The sequence below is a fragment of the Marmota flaviventris genome, chromosome 8 (genome assembly GCF_047511675.1).
Source record: "Marmota flaviventris isolate mMarFla1 chromosome 8, mMarFla1.hap1, whole genome shotgun sequence".
Classification (NCBI taxonomy): domain Eukaryota; kingdom Metazoa; phylum Chordata; class Mammalia; order Rodentia; family Sciuridae; genus Marmota; species Marmota flaviventris.
Window position 1 is genome coordinate 128,506,997 of NC_092505.1, and position 10,849 is coordinate 128,517,845.

General features: G+C 46.3%; 1 protein-coding gene across 1 annotated transcript in view; it reads right to left on the bottom strand.

The window, feature by feature from the left end:
* The window catches only part of Bfsp2 (beaded filament structural protein 2), a 62,817-nt gene extending 54,933 nt beyond the window's left edge, over nucleotides 1–7,884 (bottom strand). Inside the window, exon 1 of the mRNA XM_027933998.3 lies at nucleotides 7,396–7,884. Within this exon, the coding sequence (XP_027789799.1) occupies nucleotides 7,396–7,884 (489 nt within the window). The remainder of the gene's footprint in view (nucleotides 1–7,395) is intronic.
* Nucleotides 7,885–10,849: the final 2,965 nt, after the last annotated feature.

Below are 10,849 nucleotides of genomic sequence, written 5' to 3' on the forward strand. Positions count from 1 at the left end.
CCCTCCATCTATTTACTCCTTCCTCTTTTAAGTAATCATTTAAAAACATTGATTTTTTTTCATTCTTTTCTCTCTCTCTTTTTCTTTTTTTGGTTACCAGGCATTGAACTCAGGAGCGCTCGACTCCTGAGCCACATCCCCAGCCCTATTTTGCATTTTATTTAGATTCAGGGTCTCACTGAGCTTGCTTAGCTCCTCAATTTTGCTGAGGCTGGCTTTGATCTCATAATCCACCTGCCTCAGCCTCCTGAGCCTCTGGGATTACAGGCTTGGGCCACCATGCCTGGCTCTCTTCCTCTTTCTTAAGGGGTAAAGTCCACACTCTCCCTTTTAACTTGTCTTTTAACTCAGTAGGAGATCCTGGAAAACATCACTGCATAATATGGATGATTTCCCTCTGCAGGGAAGTATCCCTACTGATAGGCAATTGGATCACTTCCAGTCTCTTGGTATTGCACATAGGATTGAAATGAACATTCTTATCAGATTTTTGGCAATGTATCATTGGCAGAGAGACCTCAAAGTAGGATTCTTAGGTCAAATTCCACATAAAGGCCTATATCATTTGCCTACATGCTGCCAAATTCTTCTCCATAGGGGTTGTATCATTTTCTACTCCTGTCAGCATGGCAAAAATATGTTTGTTTCCCCAGAGTCACACACACACACACACACTCATACACACACAACACACACACAAATAGGTGGACCCACTTTTAATGTTTTGACAATCTGAGAGGTGAAACTGGTATCTCAGATAGGTTTTTAAAATTTCTCTTATGCCGGTTGAGCATCCTTTTATATCATCCAGAGAATTTTTCATTTATTTTTATGTCAACCTTTCATATTGCTCGTCTATTTATAAGTAGTTCCGATAACTCTTTTTAACCTCAAATTTTAAATGCTATTTATAAAATAGAGATATGAACCCTTTGTCTTCAAAGTTGTAAATATTGTTTCTAGTTTACCATTTATCTTTTAATTTTGCTTATGGTGTTATTTTGCAATGCAAACATTTTTAAAATTTTTGGTAATGAAATTTATCAATATGTCTCCTTGTTGCTCTTGGATTTTGAATTTTAATGAGGAAAGTACTTCCCATCTTCAGGTTATAAAGAAACTCACCAAATATTTCTACATGTATTTCCTTTTAACACTTAAATGTAGGATATGCTTAGAATCCATTCTAGCATACAGCAAGGGATGGATCCAGTTTTATTATATTCCTTGTGACTATCTAACTGTTGGAATGTCACTTATCTGAGACCATGTATCCATTATTGGCCTCAAATGCTATCTTTATCAACAAATGCATTTCCACATACAATGGCACCTGCCTTTAGATTTTCTATTCTGATCTATTGGGCACCCTATCTTCTGCTAAATGAAATAGTTCTAGAGACTAGTATGTCTTAGTGTCTTCCCCCTTGATTTTGTGTCATTTTAAATTTCTCCTTCCTCTTGCCTTTGTTCTTTTTTTTAAAAATTATTTATTTGTTTATTTATTTTTATGAGGTGCTAAGGATCGAACCCAGCACCTTGGATGTGCTAGGTGAGCACTCTACCACTGAGCCACAACCCAGCTTGCCTTTGTTCTTACAAATGGAATTTATACTCCACTCATCTAGCTCTGGGAAAGAAAGATGAAATAAAAAAATTCTAAGGGCATTACATTTATAAGTGAGTTTAGGGAGAATTTGCTCTCTCTATGCTAATGAGTCTTTCTATTTGAGCACATGGGATTTCTTTCCATTTGTTCCAGACTACTTTTGAGTCTTTTGGGAGGGTTTTGCTATTGTCTCATAGAGATTTGGGACATTTAAAAAGTTTATTCAGAGGCATTTCATTTTATTTTATGCTATCCCAAGTGAAAATTCCTCTTCAATTGTATCTTTGTTTATACAGATAAACATCATTGATTTTTGACATGTTTTTTGGAAACTGCTACTTTATTCAATCATCTTATTGCTTATTATGTAGTTTTTACCTACATCTTTTTGGGTTTTCCAGAAAGATCAAGATTTCCCCTCATTCTTTCCAACTCTCACATCATTGCTTTCTCTTGTCTAATCACATAGACTACTACCTCTGACCAAGGTTACAGAGCAGGGAAGAGAGTGGACATCCTTTTCTCATTCCTAATACCCTAATTTCTGCAGAAGGTCTCTACTATGTCCTTCTTAGAGATATTCTTTTTATCAAATCAAAGACATCTCCAAATATCCTGATTATTCTGATGAGAACCTGAGCTATAGAGAGATCAACGAAGAACTTGGCTCAAGGTCGTGAAGTTATTAAGTGTCAGGGCCTGGGTTTGACCTTGGGGTGTCTGGCTTCAAAACCTGGGATCTTCCGTAGCACCCCTCCCTGTTTTACATTACTCCAAACTCAACTTTTAAGATATTTAAAGAGGGTCAAGGGTGGTGAAGTGCAGCCTATGGGAAGGGCGAGGAAACAAGGCCCGAGTGCCAGGCCCAGGCTCTTCCTTCCTCTCTTTAGCGTCTTCCTCATTCCCAGACACCTGCTGCCTAGCAAAACAGTTTAGCAATCACCTTTGAGAGCAGCCTACTGCTGCCTGTCCCTCTCTGCCCCATCAAACTATTTCTTCCAATCTTATTCATCTCTCTCCCTATGAAAAATTCTCCTGAATATATTCTTCTTTGTTATTACATTTCTAACCAAACTATAGTGTTCTGCTCTGCTAAACACACTGCAGTTAGTAAGAAATCCCCTGGGTGATTTTGTCTGGGAGAAACCTATCTAGTCTTGTGCAGGTACCAAAATAGCTCAGTCCTGTTCTGCCCTGCCCCCCCCCCCCCCAATTCCTTTCACGGCTATCAGCGTGTCAATCATGAACAATGACCCTATAACCTTTCTTTTTCTCAGTGGGTAGGATTAATTAGTTCTTTTTTTCTTTTTTCTTTTTTTTTTTTTTTTCCCAGAGAGGTGCTGGGGATTGAACCCAGGGCCTCATGCATGCTAGGCAAGCACTGTACCACGGAGCTATACCCCACCCCATTGGTGGGTTTCAAAAACACATTCTAGGACCACAGGTTCTGTGGAGGAAAACCTAGCCCTGATCTAAACTGCTTGAGTTTCCAGCAGTTTCCCCAATTTGGCAAATAAATGCGCAGAGTATGGGCTGTCTTGCCAAGGGACAGAGAGGGGGAAGCAGGAGAGCTAGTCCTGTCAGGCCCATTTCAAACTCTAGCCCTTGTGCCTTTCCGTCATTTTGATTTCCCCTGCCTGGGCTGACAGTCTTGGCTGGTAGAGGGGTGAGCTGCTGTTTCCTCCCGGGGAGGCGGCCAACGTCCTGCTCCTCCACTGAGAGCCTCTGTGGTCCCCTTTCTTCCCCCTGCAGCTTCGTCCTTGCCTGGCCCTTGGCTGCTTCCTTTTGCATTGGGACTCACAGTGTGCCTGCTGTCCCTCTGTCCTTCCCTCTGTAGCTCCCGGGCAGGGAGATGGCCTCATTCCAAGCTTGTGTTTAGCCTACTGGAGAAGGAAAGGCCTGGGGTTGCCAACAGAGCTTATTATCAGCATCATTCACTTGGCAAGAAAAGTCAGGAACCCAGAGCAAGGCCAAGAGGGAAATGGCCACCTTCTGCCTGAGCAGTGGGGAGGGTGTCCAGGTCTTCCTAGGGGCCACCACCTGGGACTTTTCCCATCTGTTTCCACTGCTGAGTGGGAGAAGGGACAGGGCGGTGCTAACACAGCTGAGGACCTAAGAGAGAGGAGCTTGGAATTGAAAAGACATTTTGTATGATATGAACCTGGGACTGGCTGCATGATTTATAGGTTCCAGTCAAAATGAAAATGCAGGGCCCCTTATTTAAACAGCAGGACAAAAGGACAATTAAAATATAAAGTTGTTTTTTTTTTTTCTTTCATGGTCTCTTTCTTTTCTTTTTTTTTTTTTTTTACGGTACTGGGGTTTGAACCCTAGTGTGCACAACCATTGAGCCACATCCATAGCCCTTTCTATTTTTTTTTATTTTGAGTCAGGGTCTCACTCAATTGCCCAGGCTGGCCTCCACCTTATGATCCTCCTGCCTCCACCTCCCAAGTTGCTTGGATTATAGGGAGGCCTCCCAAGTTGCTTGGATTATAGGTGTGCACCACCATACACTGCTTTATGTTCAGGCTCTTGTTATGGTGATTTTATTTGCTATTTAAACCTGCGCTCTCTTGGGCTTGGAGATACTTAGGTAGACCCTTGTGGACACCCGTGGGCTTGCTCCATCAGCTGCTGGGTTACCTTTCTCACCAACTACTGGGATTTTCTGGTGGCAGATAGTTGAAGAGATGTTAACCCCCAAAGCATTAGAACCTCGGGGTCACCCTGTAGACCTGGATCAGAGTGCCCAAGAGGCTTGTCTTTTCCCTCCAGCTGGTGTCACCCCCATGGGCCACATGCCACTCAGGAGGGGCTGGTGCTTTGGGAGGCAGGGGAATGGGCAGCAGAGAACCTATCCCAGGGATCCAGAATGGGATGAGAGCCAGCAGGAGCTCCCACAAGTCTCCATGGTGTGGCTTCAGTCAACAAAACACAAGTTAAAGATGAAACTGTTGACAATGTCAAGATGGCGACCTCAGAGCATCAAGACCCAAGTTTGGCCCTTGTGAGAACCCAGTCCTGTGGGACTGCACTCACGGCTCCTGGGAAGCCAGCCTTGTCCCTCGGGATGACCATCCAAACCTCACAAACAGAGGTAGTGACAAGGTTGGAGAAGATTCCCCGCCCCAGGACACTTTGCTGATTCTGACAAGGTGGGTGGTGCCCTCCTGGTCCCTAATTGTGTTGCTTTCTGAGTCGTGACTTTCTGCAGTGATAGCACCCATTCCTTCCCCTCTTGCCCTCTTGCTTGTTTTTCTGAAAGCCCTCCATTGTCTCCTTGCAGGTAGTAGGAGATTCCAGGACAGAGGTGGCCCCACTTCCCAGAATGGCTTTGGCAACTTTCTGCATTCCGGAGGGTGAGGAGGGTGAGGAGACAGGCTGGGCAGGAGGAGGCTGCTGATGGAGAAAAGGAGGCTACAAAGGGGAGAGGGTCAGAGTTCGGAACGTGCAGCCCAGAACGAGAAGTGTCAGCGAGGGAGCTCTGGATTCCTGGAGGCTGGGAGCACTGAGCACAGCGTGGCTGCCTCTGATCCCCAAGGGAGGAGGGGACAGCACTTCATGAAGTCACTTGACTCTGGTTGGACTCTCCATTAGGCCTGGCAGGGGCTGGGCGCTGGCTGGAAAAATCATGTATATTTATGGTATGCAGAGTATTCTTTTGCTCTTTTTTGATAGAATAGAGCTTCATAATAACTAGAAGGCAGATCAGCAAGGCAGAAATAACTCCACTTTTTTTAAGGTTGGTTAACTATATCTGTAAATCCATATTCAAAAAAGAAAAAGAAAAATCATAGGTCTTCATATAGGACTTCATTTATGGGCACTAAAGAGGAACATGACTCCTTTTGGGGATTCTGAGCCCCAGAGGCAGAGGTCGAAAGTCTTGGCCTGTAGTCCTTCTGTGCTGTTCTGTCATCGAGGATCTTTTACAGATCTCCAGTCTCTAGTCTGCTTATCTATGGATTTGCTGGATTGTTCAGGCATTATTACACCCACTCTGCAGATGAGGATATTGAGGTCCAGAGCAGTGGATAAGTTGCAAAAACTTCTGGCCTCAGCCAGGCAAGTCAGCATCTACTGAGCGTGAGTAGGTTTTGTGGCCATACTTCCTAACCTCGGTTTTGCAGTGCCTGGTTCCTCTGGGCATGTCTGCGTGGCCACATGTGCTTGTCCAGAAGATGCTGACACGCTGGAATATCTAGGGTGTTCTAATGGCTGCTAGGGCACCATATTTAGAATCAGGACTATTGTGGACACTCTGGAGGAATAGCTGCCTCTTTGTCCCAGCAGATAGAAGGCTCCAGAATGTTCTAAGATGGCTCTCTCTCACAGCCCAGGTGGATGGGAGTGGAACAGCAGCCCCGGGGAAGCCTGAGAGGACAATGTTGTATATTGTGTGTACTGTGCTGTCCTTCAGATGCTGGTGACAGCAAAGAAGCAGCATTGTGGAGTGAAATAGGGCGGGGTGGGGGGGGGGGCGGGAGCTGATGGAGAGTCCCTGAGTGCATCTGCTCAGCATCACCCGGCCACACACCAATGGTTTGTGACCTCTTGGCAGACTGCATGATGCCCCAGGGGGCAAAGTGTCTGAGTTAGCAGTTCCTCTCAGGAGTAGAGACTGATTTAGCTCAGAGGGATCCCAAGGCACTTGGGGAAGGGACAGGAGGAAAGAAGCCAGCCACCCACAGAGAGTCCAGCTGAGATAGGCAGTGCTGGTGGAAGTTCAGCATTAGAACCTCAGGCTGCAGGCAGACATGATGGATGAGTGCCATGCTCTGCAGAAGTCACCCTGGAGGGCAGGAAAGCCGGAGCCATCAAGCAAGAGCCGGACCTCTGCATCCTGCCTTGTCCAATAAGATAACCACTAGTCATATGTTGCTATTTAAAGTCAAGAAAATTGAATAAAATAAAAAATTCTATTCCTCAGTCTCATTAGCCACATGTCCAGTGCTCTCCCACCACAAATGGCTAGTGGCTGGCTGATTGGATGATACAGATACATTTCCATTGCTCTAGAAGGTTCTATTTGAATCCAAACCATCTCATTAATATTTTTTTTCTATTGATTACATATTGAAATAACATTGTGGATATACTAAGTTAAATCAGATATGATATTAATATTAACTTCACCTGTTTCTTTTTCCTTTCTTTTACTGTAGGTAATGGAAACATAAATTATTGACGTGGCTCATATTTCTGTTGGACAGTGCTATTGCAGAGCAAAATGGGGCAGGGGCAGGAGGCTGATGGAGAGTTCCCGTGGGCATCTGCTCAGCATCACCCGGCCACACATCAGTGGTGACATGTCTATTTATTCATAGTTTTTAATACTCATTCATTCAGTGTATTCAGTCAGATGAAGACCGTAAAAACCCTTTCTCAATAGCGGCAGCTCAGGGTAATGGGACAAAGGCAACTTTGGAGCTGGGGAACTTCAGCTTCAAATCTCAGCTCCATCTCCCTATTAGCTTATGACCAAATTACATGCCTTAGTTTTTCCATCTGAAAAATGCAATCAATGGGGATTCGACACACAGCATGGCTTTGAATGTTCCAGAAAGAAGTGCATGAGCTGGAACTAGCAGGTCCTGCCCATTTAAGACTCAGTAAATGGGGGCCCAATGTCCTCATCATTAGGCCATTAGCATTTTTAATATGAAAGTATGGATGGTGTGGCCAGTTTTTCTGGCCTCAGAGCACCCACGACCCTTCCCCTTGCCCTCAGCATCCCCTCTGAGAGCTGTCTGCCGAGCCCTTGGGCATGGCCTGGTACTCACCTGCTGGCAGCTGCTGGCCCAGGAGGCCCGGAGGGCGCCCCAACCCCCAGAACGCTTGGCCTTGCTCTCCAGGTGCATCCGCAACTGCGTCTCCAGCTCCTGGCTGACTTGCTCGAGGGCGTGCACCTTGGCCATGTACTCCACCAGGCAGCCCCCTAGGTCCTCCACAGAAGCATGGTCCCTCTCCAGGCCCGGAGCAGGCACCGCCGCCAGGCCTGAGCTCCGCAGGCCCTGCAGGAACACACTGCTGATGCCCAGGGCCCGGCGGGTCACACGGGCACCCAGGCCACCTATGCCCCCGCTGGGCGTTGTCCCTACATAGACCCCAGGGGTGCGGATGAGGCTGCCCATGACATTGGTCCTGGAGGCTGGGGGGCTGTCCAGGGAGGACGATGATCGTGTCCCCCTGAAAGATGTCCTGCGCCTCTGGAGGGGCATGCTGGAGCTGGTGCCGGCGGGCGAGTCCACCACCACCCTCCTCTCACTCATCACTCCTCTGCCTCTGCGGTGCCCAGCAGGGTTAGGTTAGAGTCCAGTGGCTTTTGGGTTCCAGCCCCAGCAGCCCTGTGGCCTGGTCATGGGCCTCTCTGGAAGCTCCCCTACCCCGGGGGCTCTTTGTCTGCTGCCTTCCATGAGCTTCCACCATTCACTGAGCTGAAAGAGAAATGGGCCCTGCCCAGGGCTGCGTGCAGAAAGGCGCTCATGCGTTCTCTGATGCGGGGTCAGGTGCCCAACCTCCCAGAGTTTTCTGCTGGTGGTGGGGGAGGCTGGGTCAGTGCAGGCTGTGGGGGCGGCTCGTCGGGGTTTGTTGATTTCACAACGGGAGAGAGGGCAAAGTAGGCCCCCAGCCGCCCCATTTCACAGGTTATAAACTGATGCCCCAGGGACCTCTGATCACAAGTGTAAGGATCACTTTTCCCTAGACTTCAGCTGCAAGCCAGGACTCTACATAGGTGTTTCAGAGCCAATTCTGATGCTTTCCACCTTCCTACATGTGCTGGTGTGGGGGAAGATGCGCAAATACCTGACAGGTGATTGAAGTGGAGAATGGACCGGAACCAGCCCCACAGGAGGCAGCCTGAGGAAACCCAGCCTGCTGCTTCTTCCCTGCTTCTCAGCTCCAGAGCAGCAGTTTCAGGTCCCTCCCTGATTCAGGTCCCTCTCCTCATTCTCATCTCTGCCCTCCCAGAGTCTGCACTTGACCTGCTGCTTGGACTTCACTTCCTCAGACTCGCTGATTTTTTAAAAAATATTTTTTAGTTGTCAATGGATCTTTATTTATTTTTATGTGGTGCTGAGAATCCAACCCAGTGCCTCACACATTCTAGGCAAGCGCTCTACCACTGAGTCACAACCCCAGCCTCTCTGATGGGCTCTTGAGCAAGTTTAGATCCCATGTACTGGACACCTGCTTGCTCCGTCTGTCCCCCACGCTGCCATTTCCCCATTTATCTGAAAACTCACAAATAAAAACAACAAAGAGAGTGATTTCTGGTAAGGTCTCCAAGGGAGCTCCAGGTTAGGATTTGGTGGGATCCTCTGGGTTCTAGTTCCTACCCTGGGTGGTCACTAAGTCATGCTGTCAAGGGTGACACCCCAGTCCCTTCCAGAGGATCAGAAAGGTTCCTCCAGCCCCAGGGATGACAAAATGGACTTACAAATCACTGCACTGAAGTTTTGCCCTGGAAAAACCAGATGGCCCAAATGTAGAGCTGGATATTTATGAAATGTGGAAATGTACCTCAGGTGAGACAAGAGAAAGGAAGTCAAATTCCATTCTAGTGCCATACCTGATTCCATCTTTGTTTCACTGAAATCTTAATTCTACCTTAGAAGATGAGTTGACATGTATGGCTGTTCGGGCTGTGTCCTGCACAAATCATGATCACATGTCTACAGTTGGTTATTGTCCCCCTATGTGATAAGGACCCTGAGAATTGAAGTGACTCACCTAAGGTCCTTTGTTCAGAAAGTAGCAGAGCTAAGCTGAGAAGGCTTCTTCTGACTCCTATTCCAGGAACTTATTTAGGATCCTCTCTGGTGCCCACCACCCAGAAAGCAGAGCACCTATCTGAGGTCACACAGGCAAAGTTAAAAAAATCTTGTTGCGGGCTGGGGATGTGGCTCAAGCGGTAACATGCTTGCCTGGCATGTGCGGGGTGCTGGGTTCAATCCTCAGCACCACATAAAAATTAAAAAAAAATAAAGATGTTGTGTTCACCGAAAACTAAAAAATAAATATTAAAAAATTCTTTCTCCCTCTCTCTTTAAAAAAAAAAGAAATCTGGTTGCCTACCAGAACGTTCTGTGTGATTAGGATACCATAACTTTCCTTCTGTCTTTCTTTCATTTCCCGCTTCCACATTGTCTATTTGAGATGACATGGAAGATACTTTATAAATGCAAATGTTTGCTATTTGATTAACAGATGGAGGAGCCCTCTGGATAAGTCAAGGCTGGTAGGACCCTGGTTTATTTGGGTATGGCATCCCTGCAGTGCACAAGAAGGGCCCATGGTGCACTGGAGACTGTATCACAAGGACACCCTCCTGCTACAGGTGATGTTGGCTGGGTCCTGAGGATCTGTACTCTATCAATTCCAGGATGTACCTACCAGGCTAACTGAAGGGATCAAGCTACCCATTAAAATGTTGGCAAAGGTGTCATGTTCAGGCACTGTTATTGCACCAAATGGTAACACTCAGTTGCCAGGTTAATTTACAGGTCTTTCTGACTCAAGGATATTTACCATAAATCCACAGAGCCTGGGTAGAGGGAGAAATGGGGAAGGAAGGTACCCTGATGGACACCAACCACCCACCCCAGAGACCCTAAGAGAGAGGATTCTCCTCTGGAAAAGTCACAAGCATGTTCTAAAGGACCCGCTTTACCAAATGACACACTGCTCATCCTATTATCTCATCAAACTCACAAAACCCAACTTCACGTGCAAGCAGATTAAAAAACACAGATGGACACGTATAAGCGAGACTTGAGAGTTATTTTCCAGTGAAAAGAAGGCAAAATATATTAGCGACTTAATCCTTTGGGTAATAAAATAAGTTTATTTATATATCCATGGTAGCGGAATTCTGTGGGTACGGAAAAATAAGTCATACATCCACAAATGTATATATAACATATGTATCCTTGATTACATATATTATATATAAATTTTACTTTACAAACAGATTTCTCACTCTATATACTCACACACGTTGATATAGTCAATGCAATAGCTAAAGAAACATGAGAAGGTTAAGGTCAGAGAACAACATAGACAGTAACAGAGAAAACAAATCTCAGGGCAACATTTAACCTGCTCCTTTGGGGGCTGAGAGACCACAGAACTCGGGTCGAGGAGGTTCATACAGACATCGAGAACACACATTTTCGAAGGCCATCTTGCTTTTTTGAAAAAGGGCAACGTGGGTAGGAAGGAGAAAGTCATGGT